Genomic DNA, 23,819 nt, shown 5'->3' with positions numbered 1-23,819 from the left:
CTTGTCATCTCACTCTTGGCTCGTCAGCCAATCAGTGTATTTCCCAAAATGCCAAACTTTTCCTTTAAGGTCAGCACAGGCTGTTGGAAATGAAACAAAAGTAACGTATGCAGATGATGAAACACTGAAAATGCAGAATGTTGCTGTGTTGGACAGTAGATAATGTGATTCGACAATAACATTCAACAGCTGTTTGTATGTGTCAAAACTTAACTGAGCTCAGCTGAAGCTCGCAAATGAGATGACTCAAGCTGTCCAATAGTATTAAGAGCGTCCTTATGAGTAGAATAGGTGAGGGATGGTTGAAATACTGAATCATACCAAATGCCATCCACACCTCCCTCTTAAATGAAATACAAGTCTAACTTAGCTTAAGTGTCATGATCAACAAACAGAAAGTCATATGTGCATCACCACACCATAAATAAATACATGCTGGTTTTACTGAAAACCAGTGAAGCAGGAATTGTCATCCAACCTGTCCTTTTTGAAATAAAAACAATTAAATTGCTGACATAGTCGTGACAATAAAAAGACATTCAAACCTAATGCGTCAAAACAAGCATATGACAACAAAAAAAAACAACAAAAAAAACATGACAAGATGAACAATCTTGAAAAAGAGACTGAGTGGTCACGTCCGCCCAGACCCCGTGGGTTCCCCCCAATGAACCCCTGAACATTCCTTGGCCCAAAAAATACCATTCGGCTTCGTCCAAACGTTTAGTCCTCTTTGCTGTCAAGAGTCGGCTTCTCTCCCTTTGTTTCTGCTCCCTCGAAAGCCCAACCTTTTTTTATTGCCAGCGGTCTGGCGAATATTTTCTGAGACAAGGGAAAGAAGCCGAAAGGTTTGGACGCAACACTTGGCTTTTAAGTCCAACTATTTCCTCCCACATCAGAGGCAGTCCAGAGTAAAGTGTTGAATAGTCTATTGCATGAGCGCCGCGTAGTCGACTAATGTGCTAAGTCACAAAAGTCTTTGTACAAAACAAATACAGTATAATAATAATAAGTTAGTAAACAATCATTTTAATTTTTCAGTTCATGTTTTAGCCACTGATTTTTCACTAATTCCCATTCATGCATCTATATACTAATAATCGGTGTTGATAGAGGGAGGCTATGTCGGAAAGTTTTTTGTTTGGGCAGGGAGTAGGACTAGACGTGAATGGCCAAAAATGCTGAAAAAGTGTGCGGAAAAATAACAGGAGCGCAAAGATATAATAAGAACATTTGAAGGAACACGTACACTGAACAGGTTTACTCAAATACGCAACGATACAACACTGAACACATGCAATATAAGCAATAATGTAAGTATCGGAAATGAACATGAGAAGGGAGGCTCTAGGAGTGATACCATTGGCTTAAAAGGGTCATGTGATGCAGCAAAAGAGTCATGGGTAGAGACTGGATTCGTAAGTAGACAAAGATGCAAATTAGGACAAAAGCGGAACAATCCAATTTTTTTTCTTTTCAAATTATATTATCAAAATTTGGATAATTGGGCTACATCCCACCACACACTCTGCCGATAGCATCACTGAGCAGCTGTAATAGGCAAAGAACTACGTGCTACAAAAATTGTCAATGGCTTACGAGTACTTTTTTATACTTTTAAACGTTGTTCTATGACGCAGCACTGACAGAGAGAGAGAAAGCAATAGATAGAGAGAAAAAGAGATTAACACAAGTTGTTCCTAATAAACATTCAACATGCTTCAACAGTTCTCTAAAAAAAACCCTAATCAACAGAGAATTTCTTTTTTTTTTTTTTCCCTTTTTTTTGTTTAGTTTTTACTTAATCTGGCTCTCTGAAATAAAAATGAGCGCCCAACCCTCTCTGATGTATAAACAACTTTGAACCAGGGCGGGAAGGTGGTCAGGGATTTTTTTTCGGAGAGCCAGAGCCAGAGTCCGAAGGGCTTCATCAGGGTTGTCTGCGGTGGTCAGTCATTGGAAAGGGCCAAACGGAGGAGCCAGTCAGGGATCTCAGGATGTGGTCATGGAAGATGGGTCGTTCCACATGGCCGCCACGTCTCTAAACCTGACGGAGGATCATCGGAAAGTAAGCAACAAATTCTATTATGCTCTCATTCTGCTCAAAATAAAACCAGCCCGGGAAGAACATTGGTGTTGGATGCTTTGCAAAGTCCTTGATTATATTCAGTGATGTTTCTCTTGATGTACAGTAATTTCCCTCGACAATATCTGAGCAGCCAATGCAGCTACAAGAGCCAAGAAGTCACTGCTCCAGGCCAAGAAATATTCCAGCACATATCCCCCTCATTAAAGGTGTTAATTAATGTGTTGATATGTGAGCTTAGAGGTGCTGGAAGGTGGATTTTGTTACCTTTGGGCAGAGCTAGGCTAGCTGCTTCCTCCTGTTTCCAGTCTTTATGCTCAGCTATGCTAACTGGCTGCTATAACTATAAGCAATGGGGTTGGTTTATGGATTGATAAATTAAAAAACTGGGGTAATATTAGGGTTAGGTTGTGGTTGTCTTTATGGTTATCCTCCACACCCTTACTTTCCCCTACACAAAAGGGCACATTGTAATGAAAGGTTTTTAATATTAAATAATGAGAGACTTGCAGACAGAGTGCAATAAATTTAACAATAATAAGCAATAAAAAAGAAAGAGGAGCAAAGATAAACGCTTCCAGGCTTGATGTGATGATCATTAAGATGAGAAACGAGTGCTTTTGCATGAACTTGACAAACTGAGGGCTGCTAATTGGGCACTCTGCCATGTCAAAACAGAAACATCCATGTCGGAGCTTGCACAGTCCTGCTGAAAATGAGACTTTAACAGCCGCTGAGTTCTGACCTTGCATTGATGAGGTACTGGGCCAGGCTGATGTTGGCGGGGGTCCCTGTGATAGTGATCTGGCGCTCCGATGACCCTTCCATGGCGTTAGCAATTTTGATCTGCGCCCCAGACATCTGACGGATCTCGTTGATTTTGGTTCCCTGGCGTCCGATTATGCAGCCTATTAGCTGGGAAGAAAATGGGGGCGGGACTTAGGATGGCCAGAATGCATTTTTCATCTGATGCCATATCCGACTAGACACGGACTCGCTATGATGTATGTGAGTACAGGCCAGTCATTGTCAGCCTTTCAACTGTAACAATACTTCTTACTTTGGTCCAACAAGTCTTTTCCATTAAGGACATTCACTTTAAAAAGCCAACTGCCTTTGGCTGCACTATATCTCTGCCGTGGAAAGGGAAGATCTCTGAACTGCTGTCAGATTGTATCGCTGGAAACTTCAACAGGAAGCCATGTTCAAAGATAACAAACCAGAGTTTTTGACATTGTGGTCCAGCAACATTTGCGAATTTGTGCTTTGATAGCGGTCAGTTCCAGACCAGTGTCACGCTTTGTTTCTGTTTCGTGCAGCTATTTTGGGAACTTAACTTATATTTCAACCAGTCAATTAAGAATTCTGAGTTGGTAAATATGCACACATTAACAATGATGGATTTCCTGAAACGAGGATCTCTTTTAGTGTTTTTCCGCAGTGTTGACAAATTGGCAACCAATGATCAGAACTGCTGAATAAGTGTGACAGTATCTCTGCAATAGTGCCTGTTATAACTTAAAAATGTACGCTCCATCAGTTCTTGAATGACACATCTTTTATTTTGAACTAGCGTGTCGTTTGCAGTTTTGCTTGGGATTAATATCTGTCAGGGAAGACGAAAAAAATAGTCACGAACAGACTTTTTGCACATTATGACAAATGTACTCACATCATTGGGAATGGTGAGTTCATGAGTACTGGCCTGGTTACTGGCATCCAGACCTGCTGCTGAACACAGGAAGCAGACAGACAGAGAGAGGAGGGAAGGAAGAGGACATAAAATAGAGTTTGGCACATTGAGGGAGCAGCATTGATGAACTGTAGTCCTGGAGTTTTTTCATTCTCTCTCTATTGACCGGTAGCATTTGAGTGTCAATGGAAAGTCTGGCTCAGCCCTGAGCAGAGCCTACACACACTGTATAACTAAGATAATACGCTGACAGTTTGAATTCTACGCTCTAAGTGGGGGGAAAAAATGATCTGAGGCATCTTTAAAAGAGAGGATACTAAGGGAAAACCAAAGAACAAAAGAAACCTCAACATCAACAAGAGCAGACCACCAGCAGGCCATGTCAATGGCAGTGCACCACAGAGACCAGTAGGAGGAGAACGACGAGAAGAAGATAAAAGAGAAAGGACAGAGACAGGAAAAGAAGAGAGAGAGAGAAGAAGGAGGAAGAGAATGTGTTTGTCTCTACAGGTAAAAACGAGAGAAGGAGCTTTGGTAAAGAGGGTCGTCGTGTAGGTGGGTACGTACCGGGGAAGGCAGGGGTGGTCTGTCCGAGGGGGGTAAAGGGGGTTTGCTGCATAGCCAACTGGTGGAGCTTGCTCAACTGCTGAGGGGGGGAGGAGGAGGACAGCAGAGCTATGAGGTCATCATTAAAAAACACACTCGCACACGCTCGCACAGACACGCACGCACAGGTCTGTCCGAAATGCTACGAGAGTCGAGAGAGGATCTGAGGACACCAGCACAGACAGGTGAAGGACAAAGACCAAGAGAGAGAGACAGACGAAAGACAGAAGAAGAAGCCAAGAGAGGGCTTGGCCTGAGTTGTGTGAACATGTGCAAAGGGCTTTTTTTTGCATGTTTCTAAAGCTTATTTGTCCTTTTAGAGTATTTTGCTGAGCCTGGTTTCAGTCCTCTGTGTCGCCGGCAGCATCTCTGATTCTTTCAGTGATTTCAATAGGTCCGTTTCCTCAGCTGGAAAAACATTCGAGCCAATCAGAGGCTCCACAGAGAGTGTGGATGAGGTCAGTGCAGTTGTAGAGGTTGTTGAAATTTTTAAATAATGTGCTTGCCAGCTAACCATAATGTGCATTTCCATCACTTAAACTGAATAAATTCAACAATATCATGGCTCTCTTTTCTACACTTTGTTGTTCTGGATAAGTCACTGTCCGATTTCCATCACTGCAGGTGCATTTGTGTTCATGTACAACTGTATTTTGTAGTAGCGTAAAAGTGCCAAAAGAAGCAGCAGCTATATTTACAGCACCGACTGCTTCTGCCCTCTGCAGTTGTAATTAATAGTCCCAGCCACTACTTGAGAATTTACAGCTTCTAGCAACTGCATCTGACTAAAACTGATGTCACCTGCATGAACAGGTGAACCATTAATGATTGATTAGTACAAAAATAACCCCGTTGTCCAAAAAGGAAAGGTGACATCAATATGATGTCAAATTGAATAATGAAGTGAAAACAAAATGTCAATGTAGATGATCAGACTATCATTTCCTCCCCTACAGGTAGTCAATAAATGTCACAGTGACCTCCATGTTGATTTTAGTTTTTGTTAAAATGGCATTGAACGCAGTTGTAACCAGGAACCTTTTAAATTCAGGAGACGTCTTGTTTGCCTTTTGATTTTCCGACTTCATAGCTTGTGACTGAAAAGCTGCCATTTAAGCCTTGAATGGCAGAACTCCTTAGCGCACAACAACAAAGAGGAGTTTTCAAAATGGTCCCAGCTCTGTAATGCATTATACACGACATTGAAGTGAAACCACCGGCTGCCAAGAAAAAAGAAGGAAATCACTCCAAAAACTTGACATTTCCAGCCGAATCTGGTGACTTATTCAGGCCAAGCCCCACGAGGTTTAATGGCAAAGGGCAGGGAGGCAAGAGTCAGAAAAGTTAGAAGATATAGGAATTACATATCAGAAAAAGCTGTATTAATATTAACAATTAATATTAATATGGGTGCAGAAAGAGCAAAGAGCCTGCAACTCAAAGAGAGAAATTTTGGATGCAGTGAGACAGAACGATGGGGAGTGCAGTGTGGACTGCCTGCAGGGGTTAGCACTCACATCTGGATGTGGGATGGCGTACTGTCCTTGAATGGTATAAGCCTGCAAACAGAAGAAGAGCTCATTGTTATCTCATCGGAACAAACCCACAAAAATAAAACACACACTGTCATAAATCATGTAATTTAAGAAAAATGACATTACTACAACTCAAGCACTCTAGAAACTCATTTTATCTCAGCTATATTTGTAGCGACATTACAAGAAAGTCATGCACTATAGACTCCCTGCCATGTTCTCCTACTATTCATCAATCAGATCCAGTTGAACTAAATCAATAAGGGACGACTCAGACAGCGGGGAGGTGACGGGGAGGGTGCGGAGGAAACCAGAGGATCGGCCCTGTGAGGAGGAATGGCCTGCTGGATGTGTGGTATCGGGGCCACAGAGGTCAGAACTGAGCAAACTTTCATTGTATCTGCCAAGACAGCAACAAGAGCTGCACTGGAGCCAGAGAAAATAACATGTCAAGCACCTACATGAGGTCAGCTCAGAAAGCTTCAGTGGAAAAATACTAATCGATCCCCAGATTGAGGCTTTTTGTTGCTTTCTCAATAATGTCTCTCATAGGAATTTAAAACCAACCAGAATTCAGTGGAAATATGTTAATTTTAACCATCAGCTTTCCTGTTAATTGATGAGAATATCACTATAGTCTTGATAAACAGACAACTGTAGTGCCATAAGGCAACATGAAGCATGCTAACGATTGTCAGATTCAGAGCTGAAGCAATTAATCAGTCAGCTGATCAACATGGAAGTTTATGTATGATTTTCTTGGTCTTATGTGATGGGAAATTGAACTTTTTCACGCTTTAGACACACGTTTTAGGTGATTTAAAGGTGTTTTTTTTTTTTTTTTTTACCTAAAAGGAACTTTTAAAATGTGAATTTTGAGAGTTTTGTTGAAGAACATTTTTCGTGTCTTCTGACGTTTTGCAGACCAAAGATAATCACCAGATTAATTGAGACTGGAAATAATCATTTGCAGCTGCACTGTCGTCAAATATAACAGCCCTGTTGATTGGAGTTGATGTTTTGTGTTGATTCTCCTCACCTCCAGTCATTAGCTTCCTCTAAAGAGTTTTCCTTCCTGTACAGTTTGCCTGATTTAGCCGACCGTCGACACACCTGCTTCCCATTAGCCTCCACAGTCGAGCCTGCTCTGCTGTCATGCGCTCACCTGTTGCTGCTCCTGAGTCTGTTTTGATCGCCTTGCTGTAGAACTAATTGTACCCGAGGTGACACCATGTGTCTGTTTTTGGATCCAGGTTATTACTGACTGTGTAAGTTCGCAAGCATTATTTTTTCAGTTGTGTCAGTGCTGAAGTAATTTTTTTAGTGCTTTTAATTTTCTGAGTAACATCAAGTTTTTTTTTGTTTATCTTGCTCTGTCCATTTAGGATTTGCAGGAGTCCTCATCAAAAGCAAACACAGGGATGTTTTCCCTCTTCAGTTCTCCTCAATTAAAAGGTAAGCTGGCCAATTTCCCCCAAAACTTGACTCAGATTATTCAAATTCTGCATTACGTGACTAATGCCGTGTCTTCCAGTTCTGGTTTGAGTGGCCGCAGGTGATGGATGACAGTGAGGGCACAGTAAACAGCAGTGATGGCTTCATGCTAGTCGGGGGCAGGTGAGGGGGAGTGAGGGCGGGAGGAGAAGTGAGTAAAACCTGGTGCGACACTAACAGGCAGTGGCTGGTGCTGCAGTAAGAGGCTGAGGTTGGCTGTGGACGCCCCCAGTGGGTCTGCTCTTACCTGGCCACCTGAAAAAATGACAGGGGTGGAGGCAGGCTTGGGGCGGTAGGGGATGGTGGCACCTTTCGGTGGGGACTGAGGAGAGCAAAGGAGGAGAGAGTGGGGCAAGAAGAAGAAGGGTGAGATGTGGAGAGAGTGTTAGAGCAGAAAGAAAGAAAAAGAGGGAGAGAAAGAAAGAAAAGTTGCATAAACTGAGAGGGACAGTGCCTGAGGGAAGACAACCTGTGACACTCACACAAAAGTGCTCTTCACTGTGTGTTCATGCTGACAGAAAATGTCCAAATCGTGGTTCAGTGCACAACTAAAGCTGGATTTACCTGGAACATCACTTTCAACTGGATAATGATGACTCTACAAACTGTATTTAAACATCTGTTGAGGTCCATATTCTAGAGACTTACAGTCATGTCACATATCTCCTAGCATCCATGGCTGGTGCCATCATGAAGGCCCAATGGAGAACTGGCTGTGCAGATAATTATTAATATTAATGGTGCAAGAAAAAAGAGAGACAAAGTGTGCAGCCCTGAAGACTTGTGTGTCGAATAGTCAGCTGAGGTAGCCTGAGCAAAAAAAAAGGGCATTTTTAGCCTGCAAGATCGCACATAGATCGTGCTGCAATTGTTACTGTAGCTCGTTGGGAAGCCAAATGTGTTTGCAGCAATGAAACGAAGGGCAGAAAACTAAGAAAAACAAATCAGATGCATCAGTTTTGAAGTATTAGCAGATGCAGACATTGAGCAGGTTTACTGTACTTTTACACAGCAGATTAAACTCCCAGCTGTGTTGACGTTACAACCCTTAAGATTTCCATAACATCCAACCCTGTTTTTGCCTCTTTTCATTGTCCACCATTCTCATGTGGGTTTCAGACTGCATTCCCACACTCGAGGGATTCACAGGAAATGATGCCTCCTCACCCTATCCCTTAGAGATAGGGTGAGGAGCTCTGTCACCCGGGAGGAGCTCAGAGTAGAGTCGCTGCTCCTCCGCATCGAGAGGAGTCAGCTGAGGTGGCTCGGGCATCTCTATCGGATGCCCCCTGGATGCCTCCCTAGGGAGGTGTTCCAGGCATGTCCCACCGGGAGGAGGCCCCGGGGAAGACCCAGGACACGCTGGGGTGACTATGTCACTCGGCTGGCCTGGGAACGCCTCGGGATCCCCCCGGAAGAGCTGGAGGAAGTGTCCAGGGAGAGGGAAGTCTGGGCGTCCCTGCTCAGACTGCTGCCCCCGCAACCCGGCCCCGGATAAGCGGAAGACAATGGATGGATGGATGGATGGACATTCATTAAAGCCCCACAGAAATCTTAAGGATTATAACTGCAAACAAACTGCTTTACTCCATATCAGCATATGTTTATTGTGAATACATTTCCTTAATTCCTTGATGTTTTTCCCTTTCCCTTCCCAGTTGTACCTCGAGCATCACCACACATATCTGTTTGACACACTGGATGATGGCTTCTGGGGCCCCTGAGATTGTCACTGCTCTCTCGGTGGAGTTGGGGAGCATGTCACCTGCGACCTGGACCTGAGCCCCTGTGGACTAAAGGTAAGAAGAATATTCATTCCAATCTGAATTCATACGTAAAGCAAATAAATAAATACACACTCAAGTCACAAGTTAGTTCTGGGATTATGCAGGTTTTAAAGCGTGCTGTCTGCACCATTAACACAAAGTAGTCCGGGTAATGAAATCCCTCTGAAACTGGTGCATTTCCTCTAAAGTATGGCAATATCTTTCTTCTTATGGTATTTATAGAGGTGATTGCACTCTACCTCTCTCATCTCTTTGATTTTGGAGCCTCCTTTGCCAATGAGGGAGCCGCACTGGCTGGCCGGGACGACGAGCCTCAGGGTTACAGGCGGTTTACTGGTGGCTGGACTGTTGCTCATAGAGTTGATTATATCCTGAGGGGAGGAAAGACCAGGTTTTATAAGATTGCAGCAATGGCTTTTTGGAAATCCACCTTCACGCATGTGTCAGTAGAAACTGTAGAAAAAGAGATAAAGCTTTAGCTTAAAGTCACATTGTTGCAGCAGAAACATACATTTCTACCATCTGTCCATCACTATTATATTCTGTAACAAGGCCACGTGCAGCAGCCCTTGTGATACCTTGTTATATATTTTGGTATTTTTCATCATGTTTTTATGTTGCATCTTGTTTGACTTCATGCTCATCAGTGGTGGAATACAACAAGAGTACAGTTAGTCAAGCACTGTGCTAAAGTCCCACTTGACCCACAGTTGCTAGTCTCCACATGCAGCACTTCTGTGGCCATCTGTTGAACGCAAATCAAATGCTGACTCGTTTAGCTCTGCTTTAGCTCTAATTTTTGAGGGAAATATCTGACTCTTTAGCTGCGAAATGCTCCGCCATGTTAACCAGCTTGTCGCTCACTGTGTCTGTCTGCTGTTTGGTGAGGCGCAGGTGGTGGACAGTAGCTTTTTCTCTGAAATCTGCTCCCTGCTGTGACCAAAAATGACACTCTGAGCGGCGAGAGGAAGCTGTGGGCTGAACAGATGAACAATGAGCTAAAAAGCCTGTTCACATTGTCACAGTAATATATTATTATCATAAAAATATTAATTGTAGCTGCTTTAAATGCTGGTTTTGCAAAGTTTATAACTCTTTTTGTTTTCTGATTTTTCTTTTTCTTGAATCATATCTTTACAAACTGTAAAGCATGTGCAATCCAATGCAGTCCGAAAGGCCCCTGATGCTCAAATTAACCGTTTTCATGATGAGGTAAAGTTGTTAATTTCTATATTTGTTTGAGCGTTTCAGTGAGGAAATATTACACTTTTTACTCCTCGATATTCCTGAGAGTTACTCTGCAGATTCATATTTGACATTTAAATTGATGATAATCTTGTTTGTATGTCGTGTTTTGGAGGCGTTTTCGCCTGGTCCAGCTGAAAGCGTGCTGATACGGCACCAAATCAAAACACAGTACTGGCCCACTTTCAAAGGGTGCTGCAAGGTTAGATCAGCACATTTCTGTCCTACATAACGGGGCCAAGCCTGCTTTGTATTCCATCTGGAAACGAGTCAGCACAGACGCTACAGCACAGCGCTGGAATGTAACGGAGTACATTTACTCAACTACGGCTCTTCAGTTTGAGGCTCCTGTGCTTTACAGATGACATTTTTTGCATACAAAATATACAAACCCGATTCCAAATGTTGAAGACTTTGAGGTTTATAAAGGACAGAACAAGCCTCGTGAAGGTGTTACTATGTTCTGAAGTTTTACAAATCAACCAGTTGAATCAAAAAATCAAGAAAATAATTAGTTGCTGTCTTCTGTAAAATAGTTCAAAATGAGCTCCACCTCAACCAGCTGCGACAGTAAAATCCTGCTTTTACATAAATGCATGAGCAATAATAACAGAATGATATAATACACAATGCTGGGCTTTTACTTGTAGCAGAGTATTTTCGCAGTACTTTTACTGAAGTAAAGGATCTGAATACTTCCTCCACTGCTGCACTAGTGCGTCATATTAAAAACTTTGCAGTGTTCGATGATGAGCGTCATACCTCCTCAAACTTGTAGGCGATCATGGCGAAGGCCTTGAAAATAGCATCTGTTGGTCCGGTGATGGTGACTATCCGTTCAGGGCAGTTCCCCTCTGAGATGTTGATACGAGCTCCACTCTGAAGTGCAAAAAAAAATTATAATTATTATTATGAGGCAAAAACACATGTGAGGGACTGTTTGTAATAATGGACTCTTTGCAGAAAGGTTCTACGTACGTCTTCACGCATTTTCTTCACCGTTTCTCCTTTCTGGACGTAAAGAAAAGGAACATTATTGAGATACTTAGTTGTTATGATACTTAGGTGTTATGATGCTTTGTGGTCTGCTTGTTGTGTTTATGGTAAATACCTTTCCTATGATGCTTCCAACCTCCTGCAGGAACAAACACAAACAACAAATACAATGTTAGGTGTATTTTGTCCCGGGGGGGCCCTTGAAATGATCTATTACCTTTTGACAGATAATTGGAAACAGAACCAGCGTCACAGAACAGGAAGTTCATTGCCGAGAACCTTTTTCGTACCTTTCCGTGCATCAGCAGCCTGATAGTGAGGGTCACATTCAGTCCACCTTCTGATTGGACCTTGATGGGCTCCATGTCGGGATTGGATGTGAAGGAAGGGGCGTGGTCACGTGAGAGAGGAGTTCAAGGGCCAACGCGAGTGTGATGGTGGAGTCAGCCAACCGGTCACCTGACAGACAGGAAGTGAAGCCGATGAGCAGGGCCTGAGGTCACATGTCGCTGGGTAACAGGTTATGTTTTAAGCAGAGAACGACTGAAATAAAGTTCGACTGAGGAGCTTTTTGTATAAATGGAAGAAAAACAGCTTAGAACAAGGCTGGATGACACCCGGAGAGCTGGGAAGCAAAAGCAGGGATGTGCACAGTTAGTCGAGTGGTCGATTTAAACGTTACAACCTGTGTTAGTTAAACTTTTTATCATTTTAATGATGTGTATATTTAAATGACAGGATGGTGGCATTTAGAATACAATTCTGTTGTTGAAGAATGTGATTTTAAATGGCTCTAAAATAGGCAATTTTGACTCTTTTCCGAGTGTTTTCTTTCTTTCAGACTAGTTTAAGATTGTGTTTAAACATCAGGGAGATTAGTTGTTTGGAACATCTCTTCCTGAAAGTTACTGGATTATTCACCACTCGAGCACTTTACAAACGAACAGAAACGAGAAAGCTTTTTTGCATTTTTTCCAGGACATCACCAGAGGTGCTGAAAATCTAGTTTATTATTCCAGTTTTGTGCTTATACTTTCTATAATCTTCAACTAGTATTATTAATCAGATGACCACACAGCTAAACCTGGGGCCTCGTAGTATTTTAAGACAGTAAAGAGGGAGGAACAGGGCTTAACTGCGTCAGATTTTTTACCCTCACAACAAGGTAAAAGATGTAAATATGCTCCAACAATCTTGGTCACTGACGCAGACCACAGCAGTTGGCAATAAAAGCCATTGAAATGTAGGTCAGCATATGTCTCTTCAGTCACAAGATGAGCCATCGAACGTCGAGCGCCATATTTATTTTCATCGAGCACATTTCAGCTGGAACACATCTAATTCTGGCTGACAAGTGATGTAATGACTCAAGCGTTCAGTAACTAGAGCGACCACAAGAGGACGCCGCAGTCCTGGAAGTGGATCTGAGCCCTGGATGCAGTGCAGTCACTGCTGGCTGATTTGTAATCTGGTACAGGGAGCGCACATTTAAAACTTCAGGCATTTATAAAGGGAGATTGTGTTGAATCACCCAGCATCAGTCGATGGATCTAAACGATGGCCTTTAAATGATTGTTAGTGAATCTGAATAAATGATGTGTTCGAAGGCAAATACATTTAGAGTGTGAGACTGCTGAAATAATGATTGCTGATGATAAAGACAATGGGATAAATGAATACATGAAGCGTCTGGAGTGAGAGACTGCTCCTGAAAATGTGAGCTGAAAGGAATTAATATTAGATATATTTACTATTTTTGTAATTGGATTAAGTATTTCACACAAAAATCACCATGAACCTGCACGTCTAACAGCCCTTAAAGCATCTCAGCACCAGATATGAGGAAATGATGTTCACTAGAAGCTGATCTGTGGGGAGAAAAGCTCCTAAAGCAGCTGACCTTGACTGAAGAGACAGATAAAGTCACTGTCTGCCAATCAGAGGCATTGTTGCTATGTGGAAACGGACCCCCTTCCTTCCTCCCTCCCTCATGTGATCGCTAATTAGCTGATGGAATATGCACTTATGGGCTCTGCAGCAAAGACATGAGAGGAGTCAAACGCCATCCACGGAATAATCGGACTGATGGCACAAAGCCTGGATGCTCCGGCAGGTTCAGGGCTTGTCTATTGAACTGCTTGACCTTGCTGTCAGCCTGTCGAGGCCTTCGTGACCGGCACAAGAGGAGTCTAATTTAACAGCTTGAACACTTGTACGTGTTGAATACATTGGTGGTCCTGTGCTGTGTTTGCAGGGGACAGGTGATGGTAGGTGAGCTGTTGAGACTAAGCCGGTAAAATCCCTGCTGCCATATCACATATTCACTTGAAAACAACCATTAAATACATTTCTAATGTTTAAAACCACATGTTAATCCACTGAGGGTCATTCACGATTAAGATAATATGGAAGATCGGCAATATTTCTTCTTCCAGTCTTTCTGTTATTTAGATTTTTGGCTTTATGTACATTGTGAATTTAATTTTTTGCACTCTTTCCTACTTTGTACTGCAACTTAGAGTAAAGTGACTTTTCTCTGCTTCAGCCTGCAGCTGCTCAAATAAAGTTTATAATTTTAAGTCGTCAGATTTGCTGTGAGACGTGCAGGCCCGTCCTTCTGCGCCCACAGCATCTCCACACCTGAACTTTCATCAGCAAATTTATGGTGGAGCAAATTTAGCCGGATGCCCTGTGTGCTCAAAAGCCGCTAAAAGATTGATGATGTGAGTCAAGACGCCGTCTATGGATGCTGACATGGAGCGCCTGATAAACATAAATAATAAGAGGAAACTACCCAAATATATTCAGTTCACTGTGATGATAAATGAAAGCAAAGTGGTAACAGCAGCAGCATCATCTAAATGTAGACAAGCCAAATAATAAATGAACAAATAAACAAATATAAAAAAAAAATAAACTAAAGATAATGCCACATTTACATATCTCATTATAAATAACTCTGATGAGTACTGATTGTTTCATCTGTAAAATGTCAAAAACCTGTTTCCTAACGCCCAAAATGAAGCCTTCAGATGTTTTTCTTTGTCTGGCCGACAGTCCAAAACCAGAAGATGTTCAGTTTATTATGATATAAAATGAAGAAAACCACCAGAAATTCATATATAAGAGGCTGGGAACACAGTTTTGGTGAGTTTGCTTAAAAACATTTTTTCATCTTTTATTTATGGCAACACAACTTTATTTCAATATCATGGAGACACACTGTATTTTATCTTTTAACTCTGAATTATTAATACTGATAGTGAGTTTCAATGGGATTAAATCAATTTACATGGAAATTAACAGCTTTTTATGTGTATGAAGCAATTATCAGTGAAGATTTGTCGGTTTTCAAAGGCGCCTTTGTCTTTTTTCTTGTAATTTGGCTTCCTGACAGCTTTATGCAATAATTAAGAGAGAAAATGAGCAGTCAGACTTGTAGCTGAGTAAGATAATATGTTTAAAAGGCAGTAAACAAAGGCAAATGTATGTGAAAGTCTGCAAAATGAAGCAGGACTTCAGACTCCAGGGATTTAAACAGGATCTCTGAATCGTTGCGTCCCGCTATTAATTGATTATTCCAGCTGCAGTTGCTGTGTTGCTTTTACAGTTTCGACCTTAACCCACACATAAGTTAAACATGACATATTTTGCACGAGTATGACCGCACCATCAGCCACTGGCTCCAGAAATCGTTCCTCCTCTAATCTACGATGAATGCAGCGCTGAGAGCTGAGGGATGTGCTGGTCGGAGGCCAGGGGAGGTTCGAGAGATAAGGACAGGGATTCTGTTGCCAGCTGTCTCTCCAATCTCCCAAAGGAGACCAGATTACATAAAAAGCCTTAATCCGGGTTTAAGACCCAAGCCAGCGGTGCAGGTCCTCTGCAGGGGCAGGAGAGGGGGGTAGGAAAAAAACCCTCCAAGATTGACGATGAGATTCAAGCTAACGTTGACGATAGATGGCCCAGAGCTCGTCCCCTTTCAGGGACACTTCAAGAGTTTAAGAGAGTTGACAGTTGATGCCGTTGACTAAATAACATCTCCACATGCCTTCTCACCTGTATTTTAGAAACAATGAGACCTGTAGCTACTTCCTGTTTCCACTCTTGCACAATGGAGAAATATCCCTCTCTGTGATTAAGACACAGAAAATGTACATTTAGGTCAGCAAAGACGAGTCTGCTGGACCTCAGCGATGAACCAGGTCAGCGTTAAGAGCTGAATAGTTGCTCTCTCAGACTGTATTTTGTTCATACATCCTGTAGCATAATAGAATTAGGTCAAGGCCCTGTGAATCATTTGCCCCAATGGGCTAAAACCTTCCAGCAAATAGCCAGTTTTTTTATTTTAAGGTCTGAAGTTCTTACTCTCAAAGCAGCATTTTGAAGCGACCAAACATCCACCTCAAAGCTTGTTTTTTAGCAGATTTCAGGGGTGGAATCCCTGCTCTGTGGACACTCATTTCTAACATCATGTGCCTGCATCGATTTTGTAATTTTCCTCCTCCGTCTCTTTGTTAATCAGGCAGGAAGTTGGAGGGGGAAATGAGAACCACAGAGAGGGATGGCAGGGAATTTTTCATGACATCTGATGGGGAAAGTGGGTCATGCTCGGTGTTGCAGCGCTGCTAGCCTCCTCCTCTATGGCGGCTATTGAATTAATCACGCTTTACGCTCGGCTGGACAACGCAGTGCACAAAATGGCTCCCCCCCCCCCCCGCCCACCCCCTCGTCTCCCATCTCCCTGCGTCTGCTCAGCACTCGCCACAGAAAAGACTTGTGCACCGCTCTTGAAGAACTTGATTCTAAGGTCCCTCTTTATATCTCTTTATGCACTCCTAACAATGAGGAGATGCTGCTCTTATCTGGAGCCGCTGGAGTGTGAATGATGCGAAAACACTCGCAAGTGGATGAAAAAGCAAAGTTAAGGGCAATATTTGGCATGTGAAAGTGCATTTGTAAGATGCTTTGGTGAGCTGGAAAGAGCTGAAATTATTGATCGTTAATGAGCACTGACACTATTAGCTGCTTCAAGCCTGTATATCTTGTTTAATTGTGACAGGGAGAAGGCAGGCTGCAGATATGGATTCATCTCATTACACCACTGCATATAAACCTGGACACCCCTCTTCCTCAGCTGTGCAGTCCAAGCTAAGTGACCATCAACTTGCTTTGACCCCTTTGATGTGAAGCGTGAAAAAGCTGCAGCTTGCATCTCAAAATATCAAGATTAACAAAAGAAGTTGAAGACCTATTTCTCTTTTAGCTTGGAGACACTTTTATTGGTCATTTGTTGTGGTTTTCGGAGGTGAGAATATCGAATTTCTGCAAAAAAGATTTAGCTTTAAGTCATTTTTATCGCTCTTCGATTTAGTTCATTTAAAAGCTGTGCTGAAATTGCAAAAATGGGAGATTTATGCAAATAATTCCGCGCTTCTATCAGATCAGGGTAAATTTAGGTAAGCATATGACACAAACTATTAAATTAAGTCCCCCATAAAATGCCAAAAAAAAAAAAAACAGAAAATGTAAGAAAAAGGCCATTAATGAATTGAAATGTCGATAGTTTTATGTCCTGTGAGAAGGGAGCGGCCTGTTACCAGTTTTTTTTTTTTTTTTTTTGATTCTAGGTTAAATGAGTGTGTTGCAACTTGTTTTAAAATAAGTTTTCATATCGCTCTGTTTCCATAAAGCCAGCACAGATTCACACACTGTCGATAAAACAGCCTGCATACAGACAGACAGACAGACAGACAGAAAGAAAGAGAGACATCCTGTAAAGAAAATCATTAAATGGACGGCCGGCAGTCTAATCTAGGCCAAAGCTCCTCTCATCTGTTCCATCCTAATCCACATATCTACAGATATGTCATTATGACGTTTTGACATAAAACCCTAACTGACTGTATACCAGAGGCTGAGCTGCAAGGCAGAGGTTTCACCAAATGCATGGGAAGAGCAAAAATTCTTCATTTGTAGTAACACCGAGCATTAAATTCCAAGTGAGAGTTTCTTTGGATAAATGGATGAACAAGGTTTTTGCAATGAGAATGTAAAGGAGAGGGGAAAACGAGAAAGCAGCATGAAAAATGAGGTTGGTGCCTCTTTTTCTCTTCAATTTGGAAACGTGACACAATGCAAAATCGAGTTAGCTCCCTTAAATTTGGATTTTCCTTGCTGGTTGTCTTGCTTTAATGGTCAAAGTCGTCCTGATTTTCTAAGTTTCTTGCATGTGATGTTTTGCATTTGGAGGGACGCCAGTGCAGGGATTCATTCTGTCCTCCTGCTAAGCACACTGGCCCTTAAAAATAGTCCTAATGAAACCCAAACTAAGTTTATCTGCAATGTTCACATGCTATTAAAGGAGGTGTCCAACTCTGAGCTCTCTGACCTTTTGCAGCTAACTTTAAACAGCTGCATTCTCCATCTTTTAAAAATAGATGTGGTTGCAAAAGCTCCTGAAACATCTTAAAGTGACACTGTACTTTCAATTTGAGCCTTTTCCCTCAGAGTTCATGCGCAGTTTGCTGTGTTCCAGTGATGGATGGTGACTCAGAAAGTTTAAGAGGACATGTTTTGGTTAAATGCAGCACAAGGCAAGGTCATCTTCAAGGTAACCTGTGCACAGCCATTAAATAACCTGCTTTTAAAGCTGAAAAGGTAAAAATATGTGAAGAATCCAAGGATGCTGCAACCGTGCTGAATGTTTTCTCTATATTCCAGAGCTTTTTCAATCTTGATCACTGCAAGTAAGACATTTCTAACCAATGAAAGCACATGCCAAAACACCACATATGCTTCCTGTAAATCCCAGTGCAGGTATTGGAGATGATTGGTGACAGAACAATAGAAATAGTAACTCAGCTGCAGACGTGTGCAGCTAATCGACTCAACCATAAGAAAAGGTTTACTTGTAATGCAGCCAATATGTTAGAGCCACGACCGGGGAGATCTCCCGACATACGTGTTTGTGTTCCAATTAAGGGCGAACAAAAGGAAAATTAGTGTGCATATAGGCCAGCAGAGGGGGAGCACAGAGGGTGACCTCGTTGATCCATATGTTTCCATGAGCTCTGTTCAAAGCCTCTCCGTTCCACATGGAGGAACTTCTCACTTTCAGGACCTCTCTCAACTCGTGAAATTCAGCTCGGAGACAAAAAAAAGCCTCTTTGAGACAAAGTTTGTGAGGGGAAAGCAACAGGAATACAGGAGGAGGAAGAAAAGGGATGGTAAATAATTGGTCGCTCCTGTCAGAAATTGTAACCGCAGACAGATCAAGGAGAGAGGAAATTGAGAGGAGTTGCACTGAGTCCTGAGGATTTCGCCCTCAGTTTACTGGTATATGAGCAGCTCTTGTCTCGTCTGGCGCAGGCTTTTGTTGTATGTGGTGTGGTGCGGCGGCGGGGGGGGGGGGGGGGGGGGGGGGCTTCTACCCCATCGGCCTTCCTATACGCCACTACAGTATGACAGTGCTCTCAAGAGCTGTCAGCCCACATCAGCAGCCCAGCATCCTGATAGCTCAGCCTAAATCACAATCAAAACCCCGGCCACCACAACCAGTCAAATCAGAGAATGCAACGAGCAAAGACGACACGGGGACCAACTATCACCAAGTAGCTTTAAAAGTACCTCGCAGAGTACTATGTGTTGGCTTAAAATAGTCAACTATGGGGGGGTGGGAGTTCCAGTGAGTCGGCACCGGCTGTGGCACAGCGTAAAGGGCTTTACAATGCAGGCACACCATGTTGTGCTGTGAATGCGGTGCTAAGAGCTGAGCATTAAGTCGGCCATTTTAGATTTGCCACAATTTGTAATGTGAGATCACTGCTTGTCACAAAGTCATGGCTTCCATACGTGGAGCGTTGGCCGTGCAGCCGAGCTTTTCTTTGGTTTCCCCTCTTCTCACTAATTGTTCTTGTCATTCCCTCCAAACCTGTTTCAGACATTGCTGTATTTTAGTATCATCACCCACTACCACACTTTCACTGTTGATCTCGCTGCCAAACGGCAAGCTTTTACCCAAACAAAGGAGTTATTCATCGGTGTATTTCAACTCGAACGCAGCACTTCGCTTTTGAGGTAATGACGAATGACGTTTTTGGTGTATGACTAGCCGAGAATAAGGCCATCAGCAGCGCTAATATCACTGTGACGATAATTGGAATAATGATCTTGAAGGGGGGCGGCTGATGTATCAATTCCACTCACGTTATCAATCCTACAGTGAATAAGGTCCAGCTTCACAGTTAGCAGAAGATAAACAGCAGTTTGTTTCATGTTGCTCATTCAGGAGCAATTCTTCAACAATGAAACCGCTCATGCTTGAATTTAAGCCAAGGCGATGAACACCCAAACAATTATAATCAAGAGACTCCTGAAAGCAAAAGCGACTGAGCATAAAATTGACTATTCTCTGAGGAAAACCAAAATATTTCCACACTGCATGCAGGCACCTTATTTGATAAGTTCCGAAAACGCTAACTTGATCTGCTTCAAATAACCACATTACATCAATAAGTCATACTGTGACACAGCTCATTACCAGGATAATGATTATTTTTGACTGTGGGTAAGTTATCAAGTTAATTAATTATTGAATGGCCTTTCGCAACTCAGCATGGACCTGTTTTTCATGCAGGTTCTCAACAGTTTGATTTGGAAGTCCACAAACCATGTTCAGTTTTTTTTGTAATGAATAAATAAATTATGCATTTGAATATTAGCAATCCAGGAAAAAATGCTAAAGAACACCTTGACCCAAGATTTACCCAACAATTCTTCGTAAGAGCCATACAAGGAGAGTTTACCTTTATGTAGCGCAGGATACCGTAGATGACGACCACTTTCAGCGTTGCAGGATTAAAAATCGCAAAAGGCAAAATGATTTTTTTTTTCTCCTCTTCCTTTTGCTCTGCCCAGGACAAACCGCGCCACCCTATTGGTCGGTATCACAGGGTCACATGAGCGACCAGAGGAACACGTGACAGTTCTCGAAATTATATGATGGAACGAAACCGACTGGCATCCTCAGAGAGCGCAGTTTTTGTTGCTACTGTTTGCCATACTGTTCGGTGTAAAGTGTAAATAGGCCGTATGATGAGACGTAATCTGGGTGACCATCACCCACCGCCTTGTCAGACGCCCCCCTTTCCCTCGGCTGCAACAAAAGGGGGGCATGCCCAGTGAGGCACGCGGGCATTGCGGGGGCATGGATGAGGTGGTCTGATTCAGAATTGTAGCCTCCGGGGCGCTCGTCTATCCCAGGGGAGGGTCGGGTCGAGCACCCCTGAAACCCACCAAGCTCATCATCGTCCTTGTCATTGCCGATAACAATGGACACCAAAATAACCCAGCTCCTTGTTCAAATTATGCCTTTCTTCGGTTCAAAGCCGTGAGGGACTTGCAGTTGAGAAACTTTTTGGGTTTGATGCAACCAAACACCTGAAAGAAGTAGAGGTCAATCCAGACGCACTCAGAGACATGCACACAACCCCAACAGCGCACAAACACACCACCATGACATGCACATCCTCTCCAGCCTCACTGCTTTTTAATCTACTGCTATGTGTGTGTGTGTGCGTGTGTCGATCTGTGAGTGTGTATGTGCAGAATTACGGAGCTTTGGAGGCATCCCATCCAGCTTTTCCAATCCAGCACAAATCCAGCCCTCATGTCAGATGGACAGTTGTGTGCAGAGCTTAATCTGACGTTATTAGGGTTGGACGGCAGTGACAGAACGTTTAAGGGAGCTGCCAGGGAAAAGCAAACAGTGGGGTTTTGCTGTCTGGATTAGGGGCAATGCAGACAATGAAGAACGTGTTTCACCTCGCTGTCAATTGTTTTGATTTGACGCAGATGCTCTCCATGCAAAATCCAGTCTTAGCCAGACATCAGGCAAAATAAGTACTTGGTAATGAGGCTCCTGATATGTGCACGCTTTTAATTTTTCTACCTATACGACACAAAATGGTAACCGTGCCTTTACCTACCCACCCAACTGTAAAATGGCCCATGGGATAAACTACAAATAGAGCATAAAATTTGCTCCACATTGAATCATAAAAGGACGAGTGTGTGGGGTAAAATAGAGCACCACGTCAGAGGAAATCTGCTTTATATTCCAACGACACTGTTGGCTCACCTTCAAAACCCAAAACCAAGACTGGTGGCAGCCCTGGAAAAAAAACAAAAAAAACTAGTTTGCATAACATTCTTGTATAATTGAGTGAAGTCTAATCCTCATTACTGCTAAATGCACTCTGTCCTCAGTCCTTTGAGATATGACATATAATCTGTCAAAAATTGTTTGATGGAGCAGTATTAATGGCTTAGAGGGCCATAATAAGCCATCTAAATGAAAAAAAAAAAAAAAAAACAGTTCATACAAAATTCCCCAGTGAATAAATCAACAATATTTGTGAGCTGAAGATTTCTATATCAGGCTGAAACCGAAAAATAAATCTTGTTTGCATTCTCTCAGCCCTTTTTAATAAAGCACTTCTTTAGGTCAAAGGTCCGTCTGCTTACCGGTGAAGATGTAGGGAAGCTCCTTATCAGGAGAGAGGAGGTGCAGTCTGGTTAGGAGGTTAGGACCAAGATGGCAGATTATGGGCACACTAAGGGCTGGGGCAGCTCCCAGGGCCCTATAAATTGACTAACCCCCCACCCATGGCCTCCAGCAAGGTGATGAACTCAGGCTGATCCAGCATGCACAGACACCCCCACCCCCTCATTACCACACCACCCCGACCAGAGCTTGTACTCTTAGCCACCCATGTGTCCTATCAGGGTGCCAGGGTCCTAATGGAGGCAGAAGGGCGTGAAGGAGAGAGTGAGGGAGTTCACAGTAATGGTCAATCCAGCTGATGGTTGATGGATGCAAGAGAATGGCGACAAAAGAGTGGCTGGGTTGACCCCAATCATATCATGACGTGTGAAAAAAGTTTGTTATGCAAGTTAATTGAAATCTGTCTGAATCTGGGAAAGTAATTTTCCTAAAGTGGAAAACCAGAGAAGTGAGATTACAACTGGAAGACGTTGAAAAGGGTCAAAGAAACAGGAAGTCACGGGAAAAGTGTGTGTGTGTGTGTGTGTGTGTGTGTGTGAGAGAGAGAGGAAGTGACGGGTTGTATTGGCTTTGAGCTATTTCTGCCAGAACTTCCTTTGCGATCAATATTAATTTTCCATGAGTAACCAGCAGCGTGTCACCATTGACTGTTAGCGACCTGGACCGCAGCCAGCCAACTTAAGTGGGTATCAGTCCAAAAACAATTCATAGAAATTGTGTTTTAGATCTTTCTGCTTAACACATTGACCGGATCAACAGTAAGTCATCATCCCATCACTGATATGACGAATTGACCTGACTGCAGCTTCTGAAAATGTGTATCCAAGCACGTAACTGCACTCTTGAAATCTACATTTATCTGTGGTTGTCCAGAAGCATTGATTGGTCTTCTTCTACGCAGATGAAACTCACTGTTATGGTTCTGCTTTCGGCAGTGCATTTTCAGTTTACACAATTTAGTTGTTTAGTGCTTTTCCAGAACAAAGAACCGTCTTTGTTCTTTAACCTGAACCCTGTTGTTTTATCTGAGATCCAAATCTATAATGCTTTTTTACACAAGCTCACTTCTATAATTCCATATCCAGCAGATAACCAATGCAATAAATGATCAGAAAAAGCAGGCAGAGAAATAAAAACAGCTATCAGACGAGATAAAACGGCTTACAGGTCTGTCTTCTGTTGAAAATGTCAGAGAGTTTAGTTTTGTGTCTTCAGTGAAGTTGTGCCTGGATGCTTAAATCTGTATTTGGAAGCTGCTCTTCTACATTAGCCCTCTATTGATTACTCATTGGCCCTTCAAATAACAAAGCTCAACTGAGGCCAAACATAAATGGTGTGAGAGGAAGATTTAGGGGTTCAGCAGACTGAAGCTATAAGGAAAACCTTAGAAAAGGTCATTTGTATGATGTGTTGTCCAATCATGTGAGAAGACAAAAGTGTTTATAGTTGTTCTGAACAGCCACACTGGAGGGTGGAGTGAGAAGCCGGCTGTCATAGAGGGGATGGAGGCCTGATAATAACGTTTCACATGAGGATAACAGCGCATTGTCAGATTCTCCTGGAAACACAGTGCTGGACACATGAAAAGTGACGATCCATTTTATGGCAATCCATTGGAAAGTTGTCAAGAGTTGTCAAAACCACAAATGTGACTCAGACCATTGGGATTCACAGCGATCCGTCCAATAGTTGTTGAGATATTTCACTCTGGATCCACGTGGTGTACCAACCAGCCAGCAGACAGACCTACTCACTTCACAACCAAGGTTAAAAAGAGTTATCGATGCCTTATGGCTCTTTAAATATCCAT

At 42.7% G+C, this 23,819-nt stretch overlaps 1 protein-coding gene across 5 annotated transcripts; it reads right to left on the bottom strand.

Moving 5' to 3' along the window:
• Positions 1-10: 10 nt before the first annotated feature.
• LOC139327807 (poly(rC)-binding protein 3-like) lies at positions 11-22,070 on the bottom strand. Of its 5 annotated transcripts, none has more exons than XM_070957802.1 (13): positions 21,970-22,070; positions 11,733-11,901; positions 11,558-11,581; positions 11,425-11,457; positions 11,209-11,325; positions 9,441-9,572; positions 9,079-9,207; positions 7,593-7,736; positions 5,903-5,944; positions 4,347-4,425; positions 3,759-3,817; positions 2,832-3,001; positions 11-2,047 (listed from the first exon to the last, which is right to left on the bottom strand). In XM_070957802.1, the coding sequence occupies exons 2-13, from the start codon at positions 11,805-11,807 to the stop codon at positions 1,993-1,995; spliced, it is 1,059 nt and encodes a 352-aa protein (XP_070813903.1). In that variant the 5' UTR covers positions 11,808-11,901; positions 21,970-22,070; the 3' UTR covers positions 11-1,992. The 5 variants fall into 5 exon arrangements, with proteins under 5 accessions (XP_070813903.1, XP_070813906.1, XP_070813905.1 ...); XM_070957805.1 differs by having other exon boundaries at positions 3,759-3,814; XM_070957804.1 differs by having other exon boundaries at positions 4,347-4,422.
• Positions 22,071-23,819: the final 1,749 nt, after the last annotated feature.

Source organism: Chaetodon trifascialis, chromosome 24, assembly GCF_039877785.1.
Source record: "Chaetodon trifascialis isolate fChaTrf1 chromosome 24, fChaTrf1.hap1, whole genome shotgun sequence".
In the NCBI taxonomy this organism is placed as follows: domain Eukaryota; kingdom Metazoa; phylum Chordata; class Actinopteri; order Chaetodontiformes; family Chaetodontidae; genus Chaetodon; species Chaetodon trifascialis.
Note: the sequence above shows the minus strand (reverse complement) of the source record. Positions and strands in the feature narration are given on the sequence as shown.